Genomic DNA, 13,863 nt, shown 5'->3' on the forward strand with positions numbered 1-13,863 from the left:
TTTTGTGTCATCTACTGCAGGAAAAATAAAACTATTACTTATGCTCCCCTTCCCCCCAAAAAAAACCTTGGCAATCCTGTGACTATACCCTAATTAAATGCAAAAATTTCAATCATCAGATAACTCGCTCCCCTTTTGGCCTCTAAAAACTTTCTAATGATACAGCATTGTTTGCTGCATCTAGAAATAGGTGTAAACTTAGTGAACACAATGAAATTTTCATTTTAACTAGTTTCATGGATGAGATATACTCCCAGCTAATGAATGCGTTTGCAAATAAAGCTTTGGAGTCTTATGACTTTCAGAAGTTACTCAAAATTTTGTTTTCTGTGGTCTTGATGTCTTTCTCATCACGTCACTTAAAACAAGCGTGATTCCCTAAACTCGTGAGAGGTTTGGTTTAAGACAGTTGAATTAATTGCAGGATTTTTGTGGGCTTTAGAGGGAACAGGCAAGGTTCTTCCCACATGCCAGTGACAGGCCGTCCAGCCCAGATCAGCTAACCACAGGGCACTTTTTCATTTGAAATGTAATCTCTACTCAGCTAGGAACTAGGAGACTTGCCAATAATTTCAAGTTTTTCTTAGGGTAGTAAAGTCCTTACTAGCCTCATCCTAACAGTTTTTAAGAAAAAGCCTTCTTTGCTCTAACTTGGACTGCCTTTCTGGGGTAATAGAAGGTCAAGGGTTTAGTTCTCTGATGTTCCTGTAAAGTATGGCCGCAGACTCAGGAAAATTAAGAAGTGCATGCATCTCAAAGGAGAATTAAACAATTATGTTTAACTGGCACTTAATTTCTTATGAACCTAACATTCTAGTTTCAGCCAGCAGAGATATTAACTTTAAAAACCTGACATGCCACCAAATGAGAGTATGAAAGAGTTAATTACCTGTCTTGGCAACAATGCAACATCTGGTACTTCTGGGACTAGAGCAGAAAGGTAGGAGGGCACGAGCAACAATTTTTGGTGAAAGTCTCAAAGAGGAACCTTACCGCCTACAAGTCCGTGGCAGTTTGGTTGCTGGCGCAGGTGGGGGTTGGCAGAACATCAGATCCAGCTGGGGGCCGACACATTGATGGCACACCAGCTACAGACAGGTCTCTAAGAGCCAGAGACTGAGCTCTGAACAGAGAAGGTCACTGTCTGAAAGGGGTAAGTAACCACTGAGGAAACAAAAATATGAACATCTGAAGGTTTTTAATTTCATACACGTTAGAATTAAGATCACTGTTTATTCCTGATGGAAATGTGAATATAAACCAGCTCCTATTTAGAAAGAAAATTCAGGTTATGAAAAAGAAAAATGATCCAGGCACCTGCCATCATTTAATAATCAATGCTGCTTTGTAGGCCCCAGAATTAGCATAACCAAGTGCCTGTCGGTTCACTTTCAACAAGGATTGTGTGTCAGGGAGTATTTGAGAAATACAAGGAAAGGAAATCAACTATTTAATAGCTTTTTTATTCTACACATTTATAGAAGTAACAGTTTTACTGGGGAAATAGTTTTCATCTGATCACCATATACTGAAAAAGTATTACGTTGAAGTATAAACTCATAATTGAGGCTTGGTATCAGCAGTGCAGGGTGGGGCTCTTAATGGACCAGCTGAGACCTGGGTCTGGAGGGATGACATGACCCTAAAAGGGGGGGTCTGTTGTAACTTGGAACGAGAATGGTAGACAGAGGTCAGCAGACAGTATTGTATTCATGTGAGCTCCATTTGTCAGTGTTGGTGAAAATCAAAACTGTTCTGATGCCTGCTCAGCCACAAAAGAAAAAGACATCAATGGTTTCCCACCTTGCCCATCCCAGTTTGCTTAGGGGAGGACATTTCCCTAGGCGAGCGAGGAAAAGGGGGAAAACTGATTTTTGTCTGTTAAACTATTTTTTTGCACATAGTTTTCAGTCAAAACATTTTCCTTGTCACAAAATGAAATTTTACCCAAAGAGTAAAAAATGTTTTTTAAAAACAAATCACACGAATCAACTCTGACTAAATGAGCTTCCGAAGCACCGAAAAGCTGGTCCTTTCACACTGATGCCAGTTGCCCCTTTTTTTTGAAGACGGGGCAGCCTCACTGCCTACCTGAGAAAGTTGGTTGCTTTAGGGATAAAACTGCTCTGTCCTAACGTGGTGGCTCTAGTGTCTTTCCTCACTGTGCAGAAGCTGAGGAAGTTACATCATGATTTCTGGACAGACCTTGCGCTTGTGGACCTGGGGACCCCAATGCAGTGACCTGGTCATAAGCAAAACTTTGTGAATGGTGGCATTGGGACATATTTCTCATAAGATCGTCAGGTGCTACAGAATAAATGGTAAGCGGTCCTTTTAAAATGTACCAGTGTAGGGCATCAGCAGAAGAAAGGAAGTGAAAGGGTGAAACTGACGGCTACAGGAGGAAAGGAATAGTGAATTGAAGATGGAAGCTCTTCCTGAAAGAATTCAGGTACTCTGGTCCTGCCCCGCCCTGCCAGTATTTTGCTTGACCTTTAACCTGTTAAAGCACCATATGCGAACCATCCCCAGCTGTCTGGGGGGGTAAAAGGAGGCCTCAATGACCATCCCCTCACCCCCTGCCCCTCGTGACAGCAGGAGCAAAGTCTTGAACTGGTGGTTCAGCAGCAGCCTCTTAAAGAGGTGGGGTCGGCCTACAATACACCTCCGCAGTGTCCTGCCTCTTGCCCTTAGAGAAGTAGAGGCAGGTCCAGAGCTCCATCTGGACTCTGGATGAGTTTGGATTCCTGCAGAACAGCAATTACTAGTGCTGGGCGGGGGCCGGGGGTTGCTTAATGATGCCCCTCTGCTCCTGAACAATGAGCAGGAGGCGCTCAGCCTCGGGACGCGGTGAACACGCTGCTCTGGGCGGGGACGCCCAGCCAGAAGGGCTCCCTTCCCGGGCCTCCCTCCACACAGAGCTGCAGGAAGTGTCATTCCCGGACACCACTGCTCAGGCGCGGCGCTGGGGAGGCTCTGCTGGGAAGCAGACCTGCGTACACCATCCTGTCATCTGCCTCCCCGAGCGTCTCCGAGTGACAGTCTGTAAGTCTGTATCTTAGCATTGATACGTGGGACTTGAAAACCAAAGCCTGGTTGCAATAGGCAAATCTAGATGTGAACATACACACCTGTGTGTGTCAGTTTTCCCCTGAAGAAGGAAAGAAGAGAAACGGGATGCCGGAGATAAGGTCACTATCTACCAAACGGAAGAAAATGGAAAAGTCTTACAAAACCAATGCTATGACACAACTGAGGCACAACCTCCAGAACAGAGAAAGCCAGTGCTGAAAGCAGAAGCGGGGCCTGCAGAGCATGGCGCACAGGGCAGGTATGTACATGCTGTCAGGGGTCCGGGAGGAACAGGATCCCCTGGATCCAGTCTGCACCGTGTCCCAGGGCCACACCCCGGGGCTGAGTCCAGGGCACTCCACGGTCCAAGTGCTGACCTACCTGCCCTTCCCGTTTCTCAGCCTCCCAGCAGGTACTCTGTCCCTGGGCCCTTCTCTCCTCTGTCACCTGCTTCTGCTACTTCCACTCAGGCAGAACTTGGGTGGCCAAGTGCCACTTAAAGTGATGTCTCATTAGTGTGTGGCCTTGAGTTCTCCTCCTCCAGCAGCGCGATTCTCTGCTTGAGCATCCGCACCTGGGTCTCGTGTCGCTCCACCATGGCCATCATCTGAGACTCCAGCTTCTTCAGTTTGTTCTGATGTTTCTTCTTTGCTTTCTCATAGGCAGCCACTAGGTTGCTGGGTGGGAACAGGGGGAGATGAGAGTTCAATCACCCTAAGTAGCACTGAGACGCACACACACTGGTAACCGGGTTCAGGAAGCACCACGCTGCAGAAACAGGTCGCTCAGCCTCCTCAGTGGGAATGTGAAATCAAGTGGTTAGTATTTCAACACTTACCACCATTCACATATTGGCTTAACCATGATGAATTCAGCCAGACTGCTTAGAGGTTTGTCACTAAGGTGTTCATTAGGAGGGGTTTAAACCAACAGTAAACTAGCCATATCCAAAACGGATAAGCAGAAAAGATAACTGAATCCCAGAAATCTGTCATTTAAATACAAATAGTGTGTCTGTCCCCTAGCTGCCTGCAACAGTTGGTAAGTGTAAGTTACAGGAGAGAGTTCCTCACACCCTGAGGTCTCAGTGACCACCCGGGATGGAGGCAGAGAGCCTCCCACGACTTCTCTTTATGCTTCGGGCTGGTGAGGTTCAGCACACAGGCGATTTCATAAGCTAATGCTGCCCGCAGAACACAGACTATAGGCCTCAACTGTTCCTGTGAGCCCCGGGCTAGGTAAGTCCTGAAACCCTCTCTGGTCCAAAGCAGCACCCCAAATCCCTTCCAGGTACAGTCAGGTTCTCAAAGTGGCCTAAGACTGACCCCCCGGGGATTCTCAAAGCCCTTGCAGGGGAGGTCTGTGAGGTCCTGTATTTTCTACCTACAATCTGTAAAGCTGGGTTTTTTCGTTAACGTTTCAAAACTATATTGGCTGTAAGAGCAGATGTGAGAATCTGGCTGTCTTCTATTAAACCAGATGTTAGAGACTTGTAAAATAGTAATAGTGCTATTACTGTTTTTTTGTAAAATGTTTTAAAATAAATGCATGTGTATTTCATGTAGTGAATTTATTGTTTTTTAAATAAATCAATAACAACTTTAAAAATTTCATCTTTTAGTTTCCAAAATGAAGTGTCAATTGACAATTTATAAGAACAAAGCTCTTTGAGGTCATCAGTTTTTGATGAGAATATAGCGGTCCTGAGCCCAAAAAGTTTGTGCCTGCTGTCTTAGAGCAGTGCTTCTGAAGTGTTTCACAGGATGTTAAATGTTGCTGAAGTAAAAGGTTCTGGAGCCAGTTTGTTTGGGAAACATTAGCTTAAACACAACTAAATAGATTTTTAAAATTGTATGACTTCAGAACCTTTACTATATGAACTATTACCGTGTTTCCCCAAAAATAAGACAGCTGGACCATCAGCTCTAATGCGTCTTTTGGAGCAAAACTTACAGTAAAATAAGACCGGGGCTTATATTAATTTTTGCTCCAAAAGACACATTAGAGCTGATTGTCCGGCTAGGTCTTATTTTCAGGGAAACAGTAGAGGACAGACCACACACAGTATGCAGCATTTCCCAAACACATTTGGCCCAAGGACTTGTCTTTCCCATGTAGTTCTTAGGTTTCTAGGGAACCCTGCGAAACTGCCATAGGGAAGACCAGGCTGCAGGGCCAGGGGAAGGCGCAAGTGAGAACTCGCCATTCTCGAGTTAGTCCCCTGCAATTATGGAAAGGTCCTCCAGGTGTACAGTCCAGGTAGCCGTGAGGAATCTACAAAATGAGGATTTTACCTGTTGGCTCGCTTTAGGTCATTAACGAACTCTGCTGATTGCTGATGTCGGATTTCACTGCTCTTGGTGAGTCTTTCCAATGCATTCACCAACTCTTGAACTCTGGCCTTTAACTTCTTTTCTCTATCAAAGAGACAACACCATGAATAACTTGAGCTGATGGTGGAGGTGGCTACTACCCTGGAAATGGTGGCAGAAAGGAGGAAGGTTTAGCTGGCCAAGTCAAAAGGCAGGGGAATGAAAAGGAAGGTACTAGAAGGCACCAGAGCTCCCTTTGCCCTCAGTGGCGCCAGACCACAGAACAGCATTCTTGAAAGTCAACTGCTCCTGCTTCCTTTAATGATAAGGCCTTTAGATGGATGTGTCACAAAGGAACGAGACAGGAAGTAGTTTCTAGTCTTCCAGATGGGGAACTTAATAGAAGTTCCTTTGTGCTGTGGGCATGCCAGATGCCCAGTGACTGCAGCCTGACCACAAAACCCTGCCTCGGTCTCCATATCCTCTTCGAAGTGTCCTAACCTCTGAAGCACTTCAGGATTCCAGAACAGAAACCTCGCTCTGGGTGGCCTACCTTGGGCAAGTCTCTACTTGTTGAAATTAACATGATCCTACTCTGCAAAAAGACAAAAGGCTGGTAGTGGTAGAGGTAGAATTGATATTCGCACTTGTTCCCCTTAAAGTTCTTACGTGATAGCTGCACTTTCATTTGACTCCCCCACCCCATGGTCACTACCGTAACCCACACTGACAGACTTGGGAGTCTGTTACAGAAGGTATCTAGTGTCCATTCTGCTTGTTGCCTCCCTCCGATTCCAATAGAGCACAAGCAATGGGCAGGGAAGCAATGATCATCCTGCCCCCGAGGTCCCCCTATGACGTGCAGTGTCACTGCATGGTATCACATGTGTCGCACTCAGCAGTGGGCTGTGACAGGTTATGTATCTGAACTCAGCAGGCTCCCCCACTGGCGTGGAGGCTCTAGGGTGGCAAGGACCTTACTTGGTTGGGTTCCCCAGTGCTGAGCGCCATGCCTGGGTGACAGCTTCTCAGGGACAACGGTTGTTAAAACAGCTTCAGAATAACACACTGCAGGTACTTGGAGCGCACTGAGAAACCAGGGTTTATGGGAAAAATTCTCTAGAAAGAACGGTGAGTGTGTGAGGAATGTAAATTAGCCCAATGGTTTTGGTAAACAGGTTGGCAGTGCCTAGCAAATAAAAAATGAATGCAAGCCGTGACAAAGCAACTTGATTTCTAGGAATTGTTCTTAAGAAATAGGAGTAAGTGCCTAACGATATGAGCTACAGTTGCATTCACTCACTGTATTGGTTACAGCAACTAAGTAAGAGTGGGAAACAACCATGGGACTGAGTAAGGTATATCTGTACTACTCTGCAACTTAAAAAAAAAAAGCAGATAGAAATGCACTGGCACGGAGGGTACGTGACACTGGCAAGTGAAAAGGGTGAGTTCTATTGGATGCCATTTTTGCAAAAACAACTAAAAAGCTGTGAATATCTGCTTAACAACAGACGAGAAGGCTCAGCACCACTCAACAAAGGTTAACTCACAGAAGGGCATGGATGACGGAAGGCTTTCATTTTCTACTTGACTCACCTTTGCATTGCTTGGAATTTTTATAACTGCTTTTGTAAAATACTGTGTTTTCCCTGAAAATAGACTTAGCCAGACCATCAGCTCTAATGTGTCTTTTGGAGCAAAAATTAATATAACACCCGGTATTATACCCGGTCTTATTTTACTATACGGGTGTTATATTAATTTTTGCTCCAAAAGACAGATGTATTAGAGTTGATGGTCCAGCTAGGTCTTATTTTCGGGGAATGCAGTATGTGAGAGCAAGTCTCAGTACTGTGCTGCCCGCGGGAGGGGCGCAGGAGGCTGGCCGCGGGGCGGAGGGCTCAGGTGATGGGCAAGGTTCAGCCCTGTTCTCCCTTCCCTGCTTCTCAAATACCTAATCTTTCACATTTTTGCCTCCAGCTATTATATACTATAAGTGCAAGTCAGGCTTTCCAAACAGTAATAAAGGAGCTTCATCACAAAAATCCAGGCCTGCTTTTGGAAGTGAGGATGGAGGGGGAAAGATCTCTAAGTGAAGCAGAGCAACCAGCCCGGAAGTCCTCTAAAATTCAACATTCTTCAGGGAATGGTCCGTCCCTCCCACCCTACGGACACACCGGACACACCGCAGAACCTTCCAGCAAGGGTCTCCCACTTGCTGAGGAATGGCGGTTTCTCCAGGGCCCTAGCAGCCACCAGGAAATGTGGTTGCATTTCCTAAAGGAATCTGAGAGTGGCACCATTTCCTACCAGAAGTAAGAATAGTGGCCGGGGGGACGCTCCCTCCCTAACCCAGCCTCTCAGCTTTCCAGGCAGCCCACTGTCAGCCGGGGAAGGTTAGGAGAGCATGAAAGATTTTTTCCCCCTTCCCTCTGGCTAGAAAGAATAGAGAAGGGTTATTTGTCCTGCATTTTGTTACTGTTTTGCTGCTTTTATCTTTCATTCTAAAGTTGATTAATAGTGCAAAGGGGAAAAAATTGTGAAGAGAATTTAAAATGTCACCACGAACTCAATAAATTCACAACAAAAAACTGCCCAGAGCAGTATCGTTATTCTCAATTAGATTCCCATCCCTGTCGCAGCCCGCAGACGGGGCGAGGGTGGGGGAGGTGGGGGCAGTATGGAAATCCCAGCCTACCCATAAAACAACGGGCTTCCTTCCTCAGTACCCCGGCCCCTGAACGACCAAAGCGAACTTCCCAGTCCTGGGGGCTCTAATGGAGGACAGAACCCCCCAAGGCAGGGGAAGCTCTCACAGACCCTACCCAACCCCAGTTAGGGGTGGAGGAGGGCTTAAGATGGGGATGGTGAGCCGGAGCCACTGCCAGGAGCTAAGAACTGGCCCCCAAGAACTTCCTAGGCCACAGGCCAATGGCAGTGAACTCATACAAACAGGACAGCACTGGGATGCTGTTATTTAAAATTAGGCCAACTGGTTCAATTCCTCGAGTCCCGCAAGGGATGGTGGGCAGCACCCCCTGCAACTAAGATTGAACACAGCACCTTGAGCTGAGCTGCCTTCCCGGATGGCTCAGTTGGTTGGAGCGCATCCTCTCAACCACAAGGTTGCCGGTTCGACGCCCGCAAGGAATGGTGGGCTGTGCCCCCTGCAACTAGAAACAGCAACTGAATCTGGAGCTGAGCTGTGCCCTCCACAACTAAGACTGAAAGGACAACTTGAAGCTGAATGGCACGCTTCACAACTAAGGTTGAAAGTACAACTTGACTTGGGAAAAAAAAAAAGTCCTGGAAGTACATATTGTTCCCCAATAAAGTCCTGTTCCCCTTCCCCAATAAAATCTTAAAAAAAAAATTAGGCCAACCCTCAAACTTAAACCTAGAATGGGGGTTACCTTACCTGTTTTCATTTGAGCGAGGTAGACACGACGCCTGCTGTAAAAGTCATGCCTCCATCGTTGCTTATCTGGACTGAAACAAACACTGAACCCCTGAGAAGTAACGACTCGAGACCCACGCCCCCTCTACAGGAGACACACTGCCATCTGAACATTTGAAATGTGGCTGGTCCGATTTGAGATTCGCTGTAAGTATAAATACACACTGGGCTCTGAAGACTTAATATGAAAAGTAGAATGGGAACTATCTCAATAATTGAAAAAATATTGATTACATGTTGAAATGATAATATTTGGGGTATATTGGGTTAAAGATGTGATTGAAGTTAATTTCACTTTTTCTTTATACAGTTGTAAAAGTGGCTACTAGGAAACTTAAAATTACACATGTGGCTTCGATTTGTGACTCATCTGCTGTTACTAGAGGACAGTGCTGCTAAGAGCACGTGCTTACAGAAGCAGCTGTAGGTGTTGCCCTGGGTTCCAGTTCACAAGGTTTGGGTTGAGGTCTAGGAATTGCGTTGTAAGAAGTATGCTAGGTGATTCGCATTGTCAGGCAAGTTTGAGACACTCTGGTAAGGCGGAAGGCTCTTCTTGTGGGTCTGCGAATGAGCTTTACATGGTCTTGGAACTCTGGGGGCATGATTACACGCCTGGGCATCCTTTCCTGCAGTCTACGGCCTTCCTCAGATTCTCAGGACGACTTGGGGAAGAACCGCAAGCTTCCTAATCCAAGTCACTTTGGAACCACAACCATTCATGTCCTGTTCCTTCTATTTTCTTCTTCAAATTTGGCCTTCAGCTAAGGAAGAGTTTCTACTTTGTCTAGGTAAATAACAAGGCTAAAATGAGTACTTGCACGGACTCCACACAGATGAGAAAGTAAAAATCAGACAGTCTCTGTCCCACTTCCCCTTCAAGCGCAACGCATTCATACACTTTTCTGGGATGCCCAAAACTGCATAAGCCCTTCCTTTTTTTTTTTTTTCCTCACTGAAGATATACACCTGTATCATCAAGTAAAACGACAATGCTGAATAACACTATTACGATGAAAACCCAAGTCACCCACACACACGGATTTCAGCTATAGGTCTTCCTGCTCCACCAAAAATGGAGGTTATTTCTGCTCACAAAAAGTGCTAAGAATCTTACTCTAACCACACGGCCAGGGAGGTGCTTTTTTTTTTTTTTTTTTTTTTTAACTGATGCATAATTTCAGGCAATGGTCTATACATACACAGGGGATCTGAGAAGCAGTCTGTTGGTGGGAGTTTGTAGGTGGTAAGGAAAAGCAGGTGGCTTGCCAATGAGCTGGGCAGGAGACAGCTACTGTGGGGTGTGGGGGGGTACCAGTCAGTGTGCAGCGGGGCCTGGAAGCAGGGCTCTCCAAGCAATCAGGGAGGAGATTGCACCCTCCCTGAACTAAAAAGGCCAGCCACAGTCCTTCAATCACAAAGTCCAAATGAGCTGGGGGAGTCAACAGGGCGAGAGCTGGTCCTGATGAGGCAGTGAGTGGCTTTGCAGCCACCAGGACCCTCTCAGAGGAACTGTAATCAGACCAGACTGCAGGGAGTCACAGCCCCGCGGCCACAAGGCCTAGAAGCTCATAGCAATTGCTCATTACACGGGATTAATCTGAGAGTAGCGTCTCCAAATGCAGTTCCTCTCTCCCTCACCTTCCTTTGACTTGGTAACCCCAACCAGGCTTCTGTCTCCACTGAAACTGCTCATGAGTTCACCAATGATCGCGGTGTCACATCCAAAGGGCCCACTGCCCTGCTCTTCCTGTCAGCACCTTCTCTTCCTCGCGGACGTCTTTCCTCAGGGTCCCTGGATTTCACCCTTCTCACCAGCCGTCCTGAGTCTCCTGCAGACTCCCTGATCTCTGCTCCAACCCTCAATACTCAGAGCGCTTAGGACTCGGGCCTGGACCATATTCTAGAGCCTGCCCTTTCTTTACTTGATTCCCTCCATTCTATGTATTTGCCTAAAACATGCTAAAATCTTCCAAATCTTTAGCTCCAGGCCTTTTCTCTGATCCTTGGACTTGTCACTTGACATCTCTACTGAAGAGGCATCTTCAATTTACCATGACCAAAGTAGAACTTCTGAGGCAACTTCCCAAATCCACCCTTCCTCCCGTCAGCATGGCAATGCGATTTGCCTGGTTGTTGACACCAGTTGAGTCAGCCATCACTCCTCCCTGCCCCTCATCCTCCACATCCAGTCAATAGCAAAGCCCATCTTCCAAATCTCGTCTTCTCGCCATTTCTGCCAGCACCCTCCAGGGCCACCGGTTCTCACCTGGACAACCCCAGAGTCCCTAGTGATTTCGCTGTTGAACCTTTGAACCCTTCTAGTCTGGTTTTCACAGAGCAGCCAGAAGCCCTTTTCAATATGACAAATTAGATCACGTTACTTCCCTGCAGTGCCTTCCACCTGCACTTGGAATCCATTCTGTGGTCTTACTTTGACCTGCAAAACCCTACTTGACCTGACCCCTGCCTCCCCCGCGTGCTTGAATCCTCCCCGTTCTTAGCACACACCACGCTCTTCCCCACAGCACACCACCTTGTGCAGTCGGTTCCCTCTGCTTGGGATGTACTTCCTCCGCGCAGCTACTTTCCTCCTCCTCTCGGCTCATATGTCACCTCCTCAGAGAAGCCCACCCATCTAAACAAATGGCCCAGAGTCATGACATCATATCACTGTCATTTCCTCCATATTCACTGCAATCTGTATTTAATTTTTAAAAAAATCTCCACAGTGACGATCACATCACCCTATGTGTTTCCTTCACAGTAAACAGCACAATCCATAACTACTTATTACTTAGAAAACCCAGGTGGTGGGTAACAGCGATCCGTAAGTCCTAACCAAGGATAATGTGATTTAATTCTCAACAACCCTTAAGAGCAGTACTATTATTCTTCTAACGTTATGAATGAGGAACTGGAGGCACAGTTAAGAGACATGGTGCTGATAACCTGTAGAGCAGGGACCCCCCCAGGAATCCGCCTGCAGAGCCATGCCCCGCCCATGGGCCCCCCCATCTCACTGCAGGGTGCGGTGACCCACAAAGGGCAGGAGATAAGACCTGGCGCAGAGCACAGGCCTGGGGAGCTAAGAGGAGGTATCCCCAGAGAACAATGTCCTTCTGCAGGTATTATGTTTGCATGTAACTGTTGGTATTATGTTTGTGTGTTGCTGTCTTTTGCCAGGAATAGCAGCAAGATGGTGGTAACAGTCTATCTTTTTTGGCCCAGACTCTCCCTTGAATGTACTTCTTGCCCAGGAAATGCATCGGTAGTGAACATAGGTGTGTGGCTGCCTTAGCCTCTGGCTGCGGGGAGCTACCCATCACTCTGCCTTTATAAGGTCCAGGCACAGCCTTCTCTCTGAGCTTTACGAACATGGGGGGGGGATGACAAATATGAAAAGAAATCTCAGCTACCCAAGCAATGCCCACCTCACCCCTGGGACGAGCATCATCTTTACCTCTGCTCTTCAAGGCCCTGGCTCTGGAGCTCAGCAATCTGTTTCTTTGACAACGAACTCAGATAACCAACTCATGGGTATATTCCGTTATCGTCCTGCAGACCCATGTGCATTTATGGAATTCTAAGTACAACGTCCATTGCCTGATTACTATTATGCGTCAGCCAAATATGAAGAATCAGCAAGTACAAGTTTAGAAAACAGCTCCTTTTAAAAGAATGGTCCTACTAATAAAGCGGCGAAGATTCTGCTACTTGTTTGCTCAGTGGGGGCTCCTCGTTAAAAGGATCCCACCCTGTTCCCTCTTTATTCTACTATCGGTATGGCTCAAAACCAGTACTAACCCATACCTGCTTAAATAGGGACCCATCGGTGAGATCGCCCTCATGGTCCAATGGTGGCTGGATTTCCACAAGTCAGAAAGAGTTCTAGAACTGTTGGAACTTGGACATGGATTGGATCTCTGAGGAGACTTGCTGTGGTTTGTTCCAAGGCTCGCTAAGAACCCAGTGGTGTGCGGGCCACTGGTGGGTGAAGAGCAGGCAGTGCCATGAGGGGGTCAGGGGGGAGCAGGATCATGGTGGAGGAAGTAAGGAAGCTTCAGGAAGGCAAGTGTTCTCCTGGAGGGGATGAGGAGGGCTCCACAAGTTTGGAGACACGGCACAACGTGAAGGGCATGCTCTCGGAAAGAATGGTCCAGCGCGACAAGACTACGGATTATAGAGGGGAAACATATGGAATACAGGCTAGGAAGTTAAGCTGGGGACCTACATGTCATCTTGACTGTCAAGCCGTTGAAGGTGCTTCTTCAGAGCAGCTCCGTCAGAAGTGTGCTTTACGGTATTTGTGGTGGCAGAACACAAGATGAGACCCATGGCTGAACGTCCCGTCAGGATGTACTCCAAGAGTTCCGAGGAGCGGAGGGACAAACTTAGGAGAAGGCAGGACAAATGGAAAGGAATGGATGGGACTTTAAGGGAAAAAACAATGTGATCTGCTGACAAGAGGCAGAGAGAAGAGACTTCAAAGCCATAATCCTGGATCATTAGAAGATGATAATTTTTAGCACCAATAGGAATTCCGAAGAAGAGGCCACTACCGTGTTTCCCCGAAAATAAGACCTACCTGGACAATCAGCTTAATGTGTCTTTTGGAGCAAAAATTAGTATAAGACCTGGTTTTATATTATATTATATAAGACCTCTTATAGTAAAATACGACCCGGTCTTATGTAAGACCCGGTCTTATAGTAACATAAGACCGGGTCTTATGTTAATTTTTGCTCCAAAAGACGCATTAGAGCTGATCTTATCTTCGGGGAAACACTGTATCAATGGGCAGGAGGGAACAGATGAGAACTAACGTCCTGGCCGTGCTATATGTGGGGGTCTAGCATGGCGCTAGGGTGGAGATGTGCAGTGCGCAGAGAGAAATGAGGCTGAGATCATCTAGGGACCACGTGGAAGGAACAAAGTCATTAGAGTTGGAGTCGTGTCCCTGAGTAAGTCATGATCACTGCCCCAAGGGCATCTCCCGGGGTGGGGGGTTGGGAGGATGAA

The 13,863-nt window shown here is 46.9% G+C and overlaps 1 protein-coding gene across 3 annotated transcripts in view; it reads right to left on the minus strand.

The window, feature by feature from the left end:
* Positions 1–1,444: 1,444 nt before the first annotated feature.
* Positions 1,445–13,863, minus strand: part of MCC (MCC regulator of Wnt signaling pathway) — a 379,018-nt gene continuing 366,599 nt past the window's right edge. For all 3 annotated transcript variants that reach the window (XM_019727795.3, XM_019727797.3, XM_019727798.3), the window contains 2 exons: positions 5,367–5,489; positions 1,445–3,749 (listed from right to left, as the gene is read on the minus strand). In XM_019727795.3, the coding sequence (XP_019583354.3) occupies positions 3,569–3,749; positions 5,367–5,489 (304 nt within the window). In that variant the 3' untranslated portion in view covers positions 1,445–3,568. The remainder of the gene's footprint in view (positions 3,750–5,366; positions 5,490–13,863) is intronic.

The sequence above is a fragment of the Rhinolophus sinicus genome, chromosome 3 (assembly GCF_057876585.1).
Source record: "Rhinolophus sinicus isolate RSI-liver-muscle chromosome 3, RSI-T2T, whole genome shotgun sequence".
In the NCBI taxonomy this organism is placed as follows: Eukaryota; Metazoa; Chordata; class Mammalia; order Chiroptera; family Rhinolophidae; genus Rhinolophus; species Rhinolophus sinicus.